General features: G+C 46.4%; 1 protein-coding gene across 2 annotated transcripts in view; it reads right to left on the bottom strand.

The window, feature by feature from the left end:
- The window catches only part of cd276 (CD276 molecule), a 55,463-nt gene that overhangs the window by 26,615 nt on the left and 15,478 nt on the right, over window positions 1-13,370 (bottom strand). For both annotated transcript variants that reach the window (XM_037485222.2, XM_037485231.2), the window contains exon 4: window positions 12,301-12,597. In XM_037485222.2, the coding sequence (XP_037341119.2) occupies window positions 12,301-12,597 (297 nt within the window). The remainder of the gene's footprint in view (window positions 1-12,300; window positions 12,598-13,370) is intronic.

Raw genomic sequence — 13,370 nt, forward strand, 5'->3', positions numbered from 1 at the left:
ACCGGCCTTCCCACCTCATCTCAACACCGGTCCGGGCGAACTCTCTCTCCCTCAACACCTCCCATGTCCCTCCCAGCCCCACTGGGGCCTCAATTAAAAACCCCTCTGATGTCTAGTAACTGACAGAGACTCCATCACTTCCACACACCCCTCTCCACCGAGAGTGGCATTAAGATGTCGGAGGCAGAGTGGACTATTGATTTTCTTTCGGGTTGTTTTTTTTTTTCTTTTTTCGTTTGCTCCATTTCTTCACTTGGCCGTCTTTGCGATGCGGGCAAAACTCGGGCAGAACATTGGGTTTACAACATTGTGTTGTGACTAAATTTTTAATTAGCAATAAAGCAAGAGCTGCCTGCGAGATGCTGAGGAGGTGTAGGAGAGAATCAGTAGTGACAGCTATCAGTACCAAAACAGACTATCTGGCCAGTTGATAATGCCAAGTAGGAGAAGCGGAGAGAGCCGAGTGACAAGGACAAATAGCTATGAAAGGACTAAAGAGCCATTTAAACCCAAGTGTGTGTGTATTGACGTGAGCTACATCTTGGTCTTCTTCAGTCAAGATGAGTTATCTTTCTAGCCCTGTGGGGCATTGCAATAAACTGTAAATACAGCATTGCCATATTACCGTCCTAATCAAGGTGTTATGGCAAAGTGCGTCCCATTCACGCGTAATATATTCAAAAAAATATATTCAATCTTCCTCTAGCTTTGTTTTAGTCTGCACCAACTCCTCTGAGAAACATCCTGTTATTCAGCTGCTAGACGTTCACCAGCTCCTCGGCTAATATTGCCAGCCTGCCATTTAGTGCTTGACAAGTCGTGCACATTGGGCCTATTAGAGCCTTTTTGCTTGAAACAGCTGCTTCCAGCTCCTGTTTGGAAACAACGTGGATGGGAGCGATGGGACTCAACCAAACAATAAAGTTGTGGGCCATAAACCCAAAAGAGTGAGCTGAACGTCGCTCAAATTCTACTTACAGCTGGATGGAACTAGAAACTGATCTGGTAATTCTCAGCGGGGGTTGTAACAACGAGTAATTCCTTTTATGTAACATGCATCAACTCAATCCATTTTCCAAACAAAAATATAAATTTAATTAAACTGGGATTTAGGACTCAAATTATTTGATCGGTGCTTTTTCACATGCTGCATGTGGGAAATTAATTAAAGTAATAATGTGCACAGCTAAAAGCATAAACAGGGCTCATTACACATAGGGTACTTTTAATGACACATAAAGACAAAGAGTAAATAACATGCCGTCCCTTTACAAGGGAGCAACACTAACATGGTAGATGAGCCACAACATTGTGCTCATTGCAATGGCTCATTGCACCAAGTACAAACTGCGGCTCCAAACTGTCTGCAGACTGTATGTGAAGTGCACATCTATTGCCGAAACAACTCCTGTGTTACATCAGTAAAGTGTAAAGTGGGTAGAAGATATCACCCACCAGATAAACTTAAACATGACACTTTCATCATCCATTCATGAATGCATTTAAGGCATGAACACACTGACTGGTTGCACCGGTTCTTGTAATTGACTTTCCTGTTTGCGTTTTGTCGCCTTAGATTGCTATGCATCTGTAATGGGACAGCACAACACCATCGACACTTACTCCTTCCCGAGGAGGGTCAAACTAGTTTGAAAATTGACATCTAACCATCAGTGGGAAAACAGCCGTTGCTAATTTAAATCATCAGTGTTTGTTTATGAGTAAACAAAGCCGTAGCTCACATCCACAGGAACAGTTGCTGCTTACATGATAACATCTGAATACAAAATGACCGCATGCAAGAGTAAACCTGTGTCACAAGGAAATACAGGTCCTATAGAAAATATCGAAGAATTTCCTGGATGTCTTTGAGGGGGCGAGTTGTTAGTATGCTAAGAACTTCTGCCCTCTACAGTATTACTCTGAGAATATGTCAGATTTTTTAAAAGACATATCTCTGTATGTCATTGCCTAAGGCGCTCATTATAAAACAACATTTCTCATTTTCCTCCGCTGCAGTCTTTGGGGGTTGCCGGACAGACAGATGAATATTCTCAAAGCACTCGAGCTGGACCGAGCTCAGGCTTTGGAGCCGGTCAGCCCGCCCCTGTTAGCCATTCATCTCAAGAACATACCGCTCCACATAAAGGCACAAGGATTTGCTTAGTCTAAGTGGAAATAAATGAAAAGACTGTGGAAACCACACAGCTGCTGTATTCAGGTAGGTCACAGGTCTGATTCGGCTATCGACTAACACCCCTGGCAGAGTCACCATCGACCTCGCTGCTTTTTCTCGGGGGGGCCGGCCCCTGCGAAAGAATTCAATGGATTTTAAGCTGAACCACGATGCCTAACCTTAACCAGCCGTCTCTGCAGATCTTACCAAGAAATGCAGCCCGGATTCATAATCCCTTACCACTCCACTAGCGGGGATATAGTGTCTTATCTGAAGACAGGGCAATCGAATTAGTGCGTAACTAGCCTGAAGGGGAATAACGTAGCTTCGTTTCACACTTGCACACTCACATACATTTGCATTTGCATTGGCACATTGCTATCTTAGATAAAGGACTGCATTCCGGAAGCTAGCAATTGGATCTTTTGTGATATAAAATGACATTTCAAAGACGCTTTCAAATGTTGAAACATTATCAAAAACGTCCATCGTGAGCTCAGCTGCATCAATACATACAGCTCCGATAAGAATGTATGTTTATTTGTTGCACCTAAATCATGATAAAGTTTCTTCACTCAATTGTGATTGAGGTTCTTATAAAATACCTTGTAACCTAAAACCACCATTCAAATAAAAAAATAGGATTCTTTATTGCAGAAATGACACAATAACAATATAACATTGTATTGCAGTCATTTTCACAAAAGCAAAAAGCTTTGCTTTGACAGGTCTATTAGAAGAGTCATTACCAATGTCTTTAATTCCAAATTCACTGTCAATTACAGCTTCTCATGGCGTATGGCTTAAATATACTTTGTCTCCTTCCAGCACTTTCTAAATATGAAATCTTGGACGGACTGAAAGAATGACTTTGTAAATCTCTCTCTCTCAGTGGAATATAGCTAATCGCAGTCTCACAACGTGTGCGTATAGCCGAGTCGTTTAGCCTGAGAAAGGAGTGAGGGACAATAGGTTCATACCAATGTCCCACAAGGGTGGCACTTTCCACGAAATTGTTTAGCTGACCTTGAGTTAGCCATTAACCCCGAAAAGCGTCCTGTGGAGCTGCTCGGTGACTGACAGAAGGAGTTTTTGGTTTCTCCCAGGTGTGACGAAATGTGCGATCCAGGCCATCGCGCCAAACGGCGTGCATAATAAGTGAGCAATTTCTAGGAAAATAAAAACAAAAAAATGACTCTTTCACTCAGGCCACGACTTTGAGACCATTTCTTCCCAACCGAACAGTGGATGACGGAGCAACCATTCACAGGTCCACATTATAACGCAGGTTCAGGGCTTGATTACAATGAAATGTAAAAACCAACGTGAGTGCATTAGTTGGCCGTAGACTACAAAAGAGTCCCAAGTGCGCTTTCAAACTCGTCAGTCAGATGTCCTAATGTGTGATGGCTAATGTGCCAAACACACCCACCGCCATAGCTCACATACAGAATGGAGCTCATCACTTCTACAAGCAATCAGATCCTGACACTCTGTATTGTTCTTTTGTTGATTAAACAATGGGCCTCGATTGCCCCCTCGGTGAGGGAATGACTGGGAAGAACCTTGAAGAAACTGTAAAAGGGAGTTTGTCCTCTTTTCCTCCCTTTCCATCACACTTTGACACCGGTATAATCCACACTTCTGCCGTCTTTGAAGTCGTCTCCCACCTTGCTTTGAAAAGTATGATAAATAACAATAAAATACCGGGAGAAATATTATCTGGGACATTCTTGGAAATCAATGGCAGATTTACAATGTGCATGATAACAACTTCAATCCCATTTTACTCTGTAACCTTGACAGCTCCTTATCTTGCTCCGGAGTACCAGCACTAATTCTTCTAAAGGTACACAATACAAAAACAGGACACCCCCCACTCGTCTCTGGATGTAAGTCATCACTCCGATGAAGCAGCACATATTTCAAAACTACAGCCAGCCACATCATCACGCCCACCATGTCATCACTCTGTCAACGGCTTCATGGAGATGAGGTGAAATATTGAATCTCAAGGACATCAGTGTGCCTATGTCATTTATTAGCATGCAACAACCCATTGGAAATGCAGGATGCAGGAAATTTGTCTGTTTGAGTATTAAGTATAAAATGCATTTTTGTGACATTTGAAAGCAATGGGCTTCAATGCTTGCTGCGTGAGCGATAGTTAGATGAGCAGATGGTAAAATGAAGCTATATTAATGATAGCCCAGTTATGTGTAAAGGTGGCAAAGTATGCCAAACAGCACCTTTTTAAATAAGTTACGTTAGGGCAAAGCCAGGCGAGCTGGTACCTTTATGTAGAGCGGTTGTGCTAAGCTAAACTACCTCCCGACTCTGGCACCATAATAAATGCATAGACCTGAAAGTCGTATCGATCATCTCATTTAGCTTGGTTCAATTCTAACCTCCTTTCCAAACACCAGCTTGGTTGAACTAAGTGTCTCGGTTCCACAACACGTCCCCGGTACTCTGACACTGTCCTACTGGTGTAACCCGCTTTTGGATTGTTTAACCCCTCTAACAACCGCATCAGGAGAACGACCCGACATTACAAACGGCATCACTCTTCATCTGCCGGAGTAAGTGGCTGAAGGCATCGAGACAGATACATTATAAATATGACAATCTCCGGCGGTGTGGGTCACCGAGCTGTCTCTGCCGCTGACAGAGGGTTGCGCTCGCCGCGGCAACACACACACGGGGAGTGTAAGTGATGAAATTAGACACAGTTGACAATATTAATAAGGTAAGAGGAGCGAGTTTGTTTCCTCGTGGACAGTTTGTCCGTAATGAGCTGCAAGTTGTCAGGCTCCGGGGGGGGGGGGGGGAGTCAGGCGGGGCCGCGGAGTCCGAGCCAGTTGGGGGAAGATATTAATGCAACCTGAAGAGGGTGTGAGTCATCGCAGAGCTGCTGTCCGTTCAAACTGGTATCATGAGGAGCAGGGCCGCAGCGTGGCTTAATCACAGTCATTACTGTGATATTTGACACCGGGGTTGAAGTAAAGGGCTCTGTAATAGGTGCTTCTTATCACGGCGTGAGTCAGTGCAGTGTGCGCTCACGTGTTTTTTTTTGAGTCAAGCTGTCAGTACGGGGGGGGGCGTTGTAGGAAGGGGGGGGGGGGGGGGGGGGTTTGAAAACTCCCCGTCCTCTGGGACACGGCCACACTCCGTTCTTAACTTCCATTTCACACGTGGTAATCAATTACTGGTCTCTAGAGGCATGGAAAGAAAAGAGCCACCTATCCCGAGAATAGGCTAAATCTCTCAGGGCCTCCTAATTGAAAACACATTATGGTGCAAGACAATGCTCTTTGTGTGCAGCCCGCCGCTGATTTGGGCTGTTTGCATGCACAGAACAAAGCAATTTACTGAGGTTGCAAACATCCTCTGCAGGACATCATGCAGTTATCAGGCGCAGAGTTTAGACATCAAACAAATGGGCTGAATAACTAAAAAAGCAAACTTTGAAGGTGTGCCCAGCTGTTTGTCGATGGCTATTCTCCCAGTGACTCCGAAAAGCTGAAACTAACATGATTTTGAATCGTGAAGCCAAGACTGATGCCAGACCTCCCGAAACCAATCCCTCTTACAGGATTTAGTGAGTGAGCTGTGTGAAATGTACACTGCAGGGTCCCACTGGTCCCAGTGATAGTCCTCGCTGCGATTCAAAAATCCAAAAAAGAACCACGATCAATAACAAAAGAGGGCTTTTCTGCGTTCGGCGGCCATCCTCAATGCAGTGTTCTGCAAAAAAAGGAACGCGAGGGAGGACTGTGGACGGAGCAGGACGGAGACGGCCATAAAGATGTCAGACTGCTGCATGAGAGGAGGCGGGGAAGATAAGACTGCCGTGATGTAATGGACTCGGGGCAAAGATGGGGCCTGTTTTTTTGATCACATGCATGTTGACACGCAGTCAACATGTGTATGTAAGAGACACAAAAACAACACCTACTGTACATGATGTATCCACACAAAGACACAAAGCCAAAGCTGTCCGTACACAATTCTTTGGTCGATGTGATTTTCTTGTCGGTTTCAAGTATCTTGTTTCTTTTTTGTGAAATTTAAAATGTTTTTAACAACTTTTTGCAGTTTTTATGTTTTTAGTCCGTTGATTGTTACGTGGTGCTTTGTGCAACATTTACGCTGCATTTCGGCCAGGATCCCGTCCCAAATGAGATTGAACACCTCGATGGGCTTATCCAGCAAAATTTAACAATAGCCTTTTAAAGTAAAAAGGCATCTTCCAGGATAAAATACATCACAGCTTATAAATGTGACAAAGAACATTGGAAGAAAGCCTTTTGACACCCAACACGAGCAACAACAACCTTTTAATGGCAAAAAGTCAACATGGAGTGGAATAGAGCAAAAATAAATCCCAGCAAAAAAAGAAATGTTATCGTTCTGATTGTGCCATTCTAAAACCGCAGACCAGAAAGTGCACACAACTGAATCCAACCCAACAATCCCTCAGAGTCACTAAAAGCGGGTCTGGGAGCATGACAAATAACATTGCCCGGGCCATAATACAGGGATAAAATGTCCTGCACTGATGGGCCAACAGCGAACGCTCAAACGTCTTATAGCTGACAGCTGCGTGTGGCCCGGGTTAATAATCCAGATGGGAATTGATATGCTTACAATGGTGCCATTGCTGCCTACCTGAATTCATTTTAGATAGCCGACATTACTTCATCTGTCTATTCGGCTGTTTTCCCTGGCCGGGCTCCTGATAAGACACAGCCAGCATATGACAAGGGAAAGAAGGCCGTTTTTTTGCACTGGCCACTAATTAATATAGTGCTCCGACAGGAAAGCCGCCTGCTTGCTGCTCCACTGACAACACGTTCATTTATATTGCTGTTTTCCGCTTCTCAGAAGGCTCGGTTAATTGCATTGAAATTAGACCTTGTTCAGTGGAGAACCAGGACCAGCGCACTGTTTTGTTAGAGAAGCTGCAAGGCAAAACACGATATCGGGCACAAAGTTGATTGGCAGTGGTTTTTGATAGAAGGTTCTACCAGAGAAAGGCACAAACATGTTCGCAATATCTTTCTAGAATAATTTCAATAGAGCAATTTCACCCCAACAGTTGCTCTAATGAGAGGAGCTTTGAACCAGTAGATCTTTGCATCTTTTCTTCAAAACAATGCCTTTTTTTTCAAATTAAGCACAACTACCACACAACATTTTTTGAGATACTTGGGGAGGGGGAAGGGGGATAATGCACATGATAATATTCACAGAAAGCTCTAAGTAAGAGACTTCTTAGAAACAAAAGAGGAATGAGTGCTTAATAGCTGGAGTAAGCATGGAAGGTAGTTATTAAATATATAATAAATGGAAATGCGATGACAGGAATGAGCTTTGAAGACATAATAACAGGCCGGAAAAAAAAATAGTGAAGAAGAAACTGCTAATTGTAATGAATAGCGGAACGCTATCAAGCAAACAACCTACCTCTAGCAAAGGAATAAGATCCCATCTTTACAGCAAAGGTCACTGTTTACAAGGCAATTAAATATGTTTTTTAACCTTGGTTTACCCAGTGAAGGTTGGTCCATGATGCTCATGCTTCACAATCATACAGTAGCAAACAGTCTCCTTGGGGGGGGGGATGCACCCCTCACAAACAATGTGGTCCCTGGAGTTGAATAAATCACCTTAGAAGAAGACTCTCTGCAGGGAACTGGAAGGATCTGACATTAATGGAAGTGTTTGAGTGGAAAAAGCAACCGTGTTTATTCCTACACACGGGCCTTTTGATGAAGCCGATTGAGCTGACCAATCGGTTGGAGAGGGCGAACTTCTCCAGATTCGCGGGAGATTAATACAAGCAGCAAAACCATGGTTGGGTCCATAACAGTGATTAAAAAATAAATAAAACATCTAAAAAAACAAGGGCACGCGGTGTCGTTGATGCACAGTGGCCGGATTACCTCACCTTACGACACACCAACAGCAGTTTACCTTTGCAGACTGTTAGACTTTAAGTCTTGCTAATGCACTTCTCTGCTTATTCAACACCTGTTAAGTGCTTTTGTTGAGCTCCTACTTACTTAGAGTTGTACTTGTACCACCTAATAAAAAGGAGATGGTCTTGCATTAGCCGTCTCTATTGCCTGGGTCCATTATGAAACAATTAGCAGAATTCTAAAAAGGGTACCGTTTTGAGGCCTGGTTCGCAAAATGGATAAAAAAGATTACCATTAGGAACATGGACTGTAGAAAACGTTAACATGCGATAAAGCCGGGTGGACCCACACTAACAGGCGAAAGCAAGCCACTGACCACACAGACCGAACTGGGGCCGGGAGGGAAATCTGGAATCCCCTTTCTGTGCAGCAGCAGTGCTGAACGCTGAGCCACCGCGTTGCCAAATGAGAGCCACCGAGTGCCAGCTAGATAGTAAAATTCAGCAAAAAGCCTCCCACGCCTCGTGGGGTGTCCATCTCCCGACCTGTCGGGGCCGCGGCGCCACAAATCCGAGCTCAGCAAACGTTTTCGTCTCCATCTTGCTTCCTGTCATCCACTTCTCACCCCTCCTAACTCGGTCTCCCCAGCTCCCTCTCTCTATCTCCCTGCCTCATCTCCCTGTCTCCTTCCTTTCCCCACTCTATACATCTCCATCCCCGCACACTGCTCACTGTAAATGCTGTGCCAGCAGAGTGATGCCGGGGAAATGGCGCCATCGACATTGAGAGAGCAAGCAGACGGAGTGTGTGTGGGGGGGGATGGCGGGGGGGGGGGTGCTGGAAGTGGGTGTTCGGTGACAGGCCCTGAAACCCAGCCATCAGAAAAGCCACTGCAGCAATCGCACCGCTCCGGCAGATGGGATACGCGGCCAAAGCCCCGCATTCAGAGTAGCATCAGTGAAAAAAAAAAACGATATAAGTATATATTCTTGATCCCACCCCACCACCCCCCCCCCCCCTCCCCCCCCCCGAAACTCCAGAAACATTTGTCTTCTTGCGAGTACAACAAAGTGCTCAAAACAGGCTGGGAGTGTGAGACAGTGCGAGCCGTGAAGACAGGTTCCTCAGAGGAGGAGGAGGAGGAGGAAGAGGAGGAGGAGGAAGACGGGGGTCGGTACATAAGCAAGCCGGTCTGGGCAAGCGGACAAGCCACGGTTCATTAGAGGACTGAAGCGGCTACTTTCCATCCTTCGACTGTTCGATAATACCAGCTGTTCCTGCGCCCCCCCCCCCACTCCACCCCCCCTCCAATTCCACCCGCAACTAAGCCTTGCCGCACTTTGCAAAAACCTATCAATATCCGAGCAACACAAAAGCACCGGCTATCGCCGAGCGCGGCTTGAAACCTGCCCAGCACAAAAAAAAAGAAGTGGGCATGTGGCGTGTGCGTATGTTATTGACAGTCTGGGGCGCCTCTGGTGAGGTCGTTAAATGGGGTGGCGACTACCAAAAGAGGTTAGAATTACACGGGCGGCTTAACACGGACTGGCGAAGGGCGGCCCCACGCCAGCCCACGCGGCGCTGCCCTCGGTGTGTGTAAAAGGGTTCATTTTGTCAAAATTAACCTTGTCAAACTCTGGTTCTGCCTGGAGGAGATTTGTATTACTAATGAATTTCTTCAATCAAAGATTGTGGGGTTGGGGGGGGGGACATGCTTTTTCACTCTTGACCTTCTACGCATTTCCTCGTAGCATTGTGCATTCCTCAGGTTTTTGTTGTTGTTGTTGCTTTCCTCTCACAGTGCGTTAAGAATTTTAATTTTAAGTCCACATAACCAAGAATCTCCGATTCCCGAATCTCTCTGCTGGGTCGAAATGAATTACCGAAGCTGTTAAGCACACACCGGCTGTTGTAAACAAATGCAAAATACATTTTAATTTCAAACAAGCCCCTTTGTCTCACGGCACACAGAATACTTTGAATCTACCGTGTGTTTGCTCGTCATTTAGCTGGTTTTTCAGGGTTCATTTGATAACTGACTCCTATCATCACTTCAATAACTATGCTTTTTTTGGCCGGACAGTCCATTTTGCTCTTGGACCGGATCTGCTGCCACCAATTCCTTTGTTTGTTAAGCTGGGGGACCAGCAGCCGGACCATGACACTCAAATGGAAATAAAACCAAAGCATATATCAACTGCTGTGATCCTTTCAGTATAAGAGAAGCGATTAGCAATTACTTTCATTACCAATTCATCTGCTCATCATTTTCTCTCGGGATTTTCTATAAAAAATACAAAAAAATAGTGAAAATGGATGTTACGTTTTCCAACGGACAAAGGAGTCACATCAATATCAAAAATCAGGTTCCTTTCATATATTCATATTGCGTTTACATCCTGTGTGACAAAGACAAGCATCAAATCATCACACTCAGTAGAATGAACAGAATGAGAAACCAAAAATGTTTGGTCTTCACTCGTGCAATTGCAAATTCTCTGCAAAGTTGTGCAGATGGCCAAAAAAAAAGATCCTGGTGTCCAAGCCTGTGCGATGTGGTGCATTCTGAACGTTACCATCAGGGAATCAAAAAGGCAATACAACGTGTATCGGATCCCCACTAGACAGTGAAACATCAGAAAGCAGCTATTCGGTTCCTGGAGAAGTACGCCAGTCTTTTTGGGGTTGCACATCCAAAAAAGAAGAGTGCAGCCGATCCATCACTAACAGACAGTTTACACCCTTGTCCTCTTCCTGTAGCGATTCAGCCCCCAAGAGCAATTGTCCCACCGTCCATGACGATGTCAACGCTACGACGCCTTTTCCTCCGCACGGCAACAGCAACAGCGGCGCATCCACGCTGACAAGCCGTCTTGAATGTGTGCCGCTGCTAAATTCCAAAGAGAGATGACAGCCACGTTGCACTATCATGACCTTGTTGCATTCCTGAAGGCCACTGTGTTGCCAACAGTGAAGCCATCTGATAAGAATATAGCATGTAATATAGACGATTCAACTTTTGTATGTTTTTATTGCTGTTACTGGCTTATGTTTAAATGTCAAAATGTCCACCATCACTATTTAAACTACCAACCAGGATAAGAGTTTTATTTGTGGAGGTGAAACAGGGGGAGACAAAAAACAGAGATTGGACATAATGAAAAGATCAATTTCAACCGAACCAGAAGTAGTGCATCATCCAACAAAGGTCAAAGGATAATAGCAGCCACAGACTATTTTACTGCTGGTGCCTTGCCGTCATATTTCATTCTCGCTATGTGTTTAATGCCTTTCCACCACCGGTTATCTGTGCTGTTTTCAAAGAGGCCAACCAAACTCTCAGAAAGGCCAACCTCGCCTCGGTCGTCCAGAAAGCCCGGACTTGCCAATCGGGCCATCCTGTTTCCAGACAGCACAGTCATTTCCCAGCCCAGTGGAGCAGCAATCCCTGACCTCTGCCTCGACCTCCGCCTCAGCAGCCCGAGTTCTAGCCCCCGGCCCCCCCGGCTTCGGGCGCGGGCCACCTCTACTTATTTATGAGCCATTTCACACAGCGCTGCTCCCATTAGAGACCCGGCCTTGGCCCACCTTACACGGCACTCTCCTTGCACTTAACACATGCAGTGCACCAGCAGGACCAGGGGGGGACGCGGGAGGTGGTCGGGGATGGTGGGCAGGGTTGAGGAGACTATTAGACCCATCAAATAAGTACTGTCACCCGCCCGGCTAAAGATTACATCAAACAAGCGGAGAATGACAAACACATCGATCCACTTTCTCGTTGGCGAACAAGTGCCACACACGGACAGCAGTCACTCCATTTAGCACAACCTTTGGTCCATATTTTATTACTGTATTGCGTTTTGAAATACGCAATGGATCTCCTCTGAGAAAGGATCACCCACTGATCTAATTAACCAGAAAACAAGTACCAAAGCCTATTATGCGATAATTGGACATTTGATTTTCTTCTCATTCATTTGGTTGGAGCTGAAGTGTTACTCCAAGCAGGAAACGGGAAGGCTTTTACGAAGGCCGACCATAATCAGAAACTCTGCGTTAGCACGATCGAAAGCAAGTTCTAAAACTGCAGGACGCCGGTAGGTGTTTACTGCGCTCCTGGACCAAGGTCACCCCGTTGACTGAAAGGCCCCCGGGAGCTATTCGCCGGAGCCAGAGCGGCGAGAACCAACACCCTACCTGTGATTGTGACGGAGGCGTTGCCCTCCTCGCCCAGCAGCGGATTGACCAGTTGGCAGCTGTAGGTGCTATTGGGTTCGAGCACGACGGTCAGCACGCTGGTCATCGAGAAAAGCCCGTCCTCATTGGCCACCGATGAAGTGGTGACGTTGTCCGTCAGGTTGCGCCCGCCCCCGTTTTGCCACATCATGCTGGCTTCGGGATAGCCGCCATAGGCCACGCAGGTCAGGGCCACCTCGTCACCTGGTCGCAGGTTGGATTTAGGCTGCAGAGTCAGCACAGGCTTGGAGTACGGGGCTGTAACGAGGCGGGAGCAAGCGGGAGGAGGAGGAGGAGGAGGTGGTGAGGCGTCGGAGGGGGGAGAAAAGGAGGTACGGGGTGGGTGAGGATGGAGAGGGGATAAGGGAACAGCAGACACAGGGAGGAATTTAGTTAAAGTCTCTGCAGTGAGAGTCACCCTGGGAACTGTTTGACATGATTCCCATTAAATTCTTAATCATATTGAGGGAGCTTTGCATAACACGGCGCTTAAGATCCGACAGACACACGCGGCATCTGTGGCACATCCTGATCCGTGCATCCTTAACGCCGGCCTCGCTAAGAGACCCAAAGCACCCGGGCCACTCCCACAGAAGGGAATAAGGGAGCAAGGCAGGAGCCGGAGGTGGACGACAGGGCTTGGATGAACCTGGCAGGCTCAGAAATGCGGGACGACTCGGCGGATAACATGGAAAAGAGCGCGCGGGGGGAGGGGGGGGGGGTGGAGGTGAGGGGTGAATTGTCCGCCTCAGCCAAAAACCACGCTCCTGCAATCCCTTGAGCTAAGACATGAGTATGGAGGTGGTGGAGAAAATGGGCTCCTGTATTCCCACAGCCAATCATTGCAGAGCAAACAATGGGGTGGAGCTCAGGGCGAGAGGAAATAAGTTTGTCTGAGCTGCTTTTTGAAAAGTGGACTCTGAACACAAAGACGGATTTAGCGCGGTCGTCCACACCAACTCGGGGCCGGCTGTCCATTTGAACGACAGGCAGACATCCATCGAGGGATCCTTTCATTTTCCTCCAGCACA

This window comes from Pungitius pungitius, chromosome 4 (genome assembly GCF_949316345.1).
Source record: "Pungitius pungitius chromosome 4, fPunPun2.1, whole genome shotgun sequence".
Taxonomy (NCBI): Eukaryota; Metazoa; Chordata; class Actinopteri; order Perciformes; family Gasterosteidae; genus Pungitius; species Pungitius pungitius.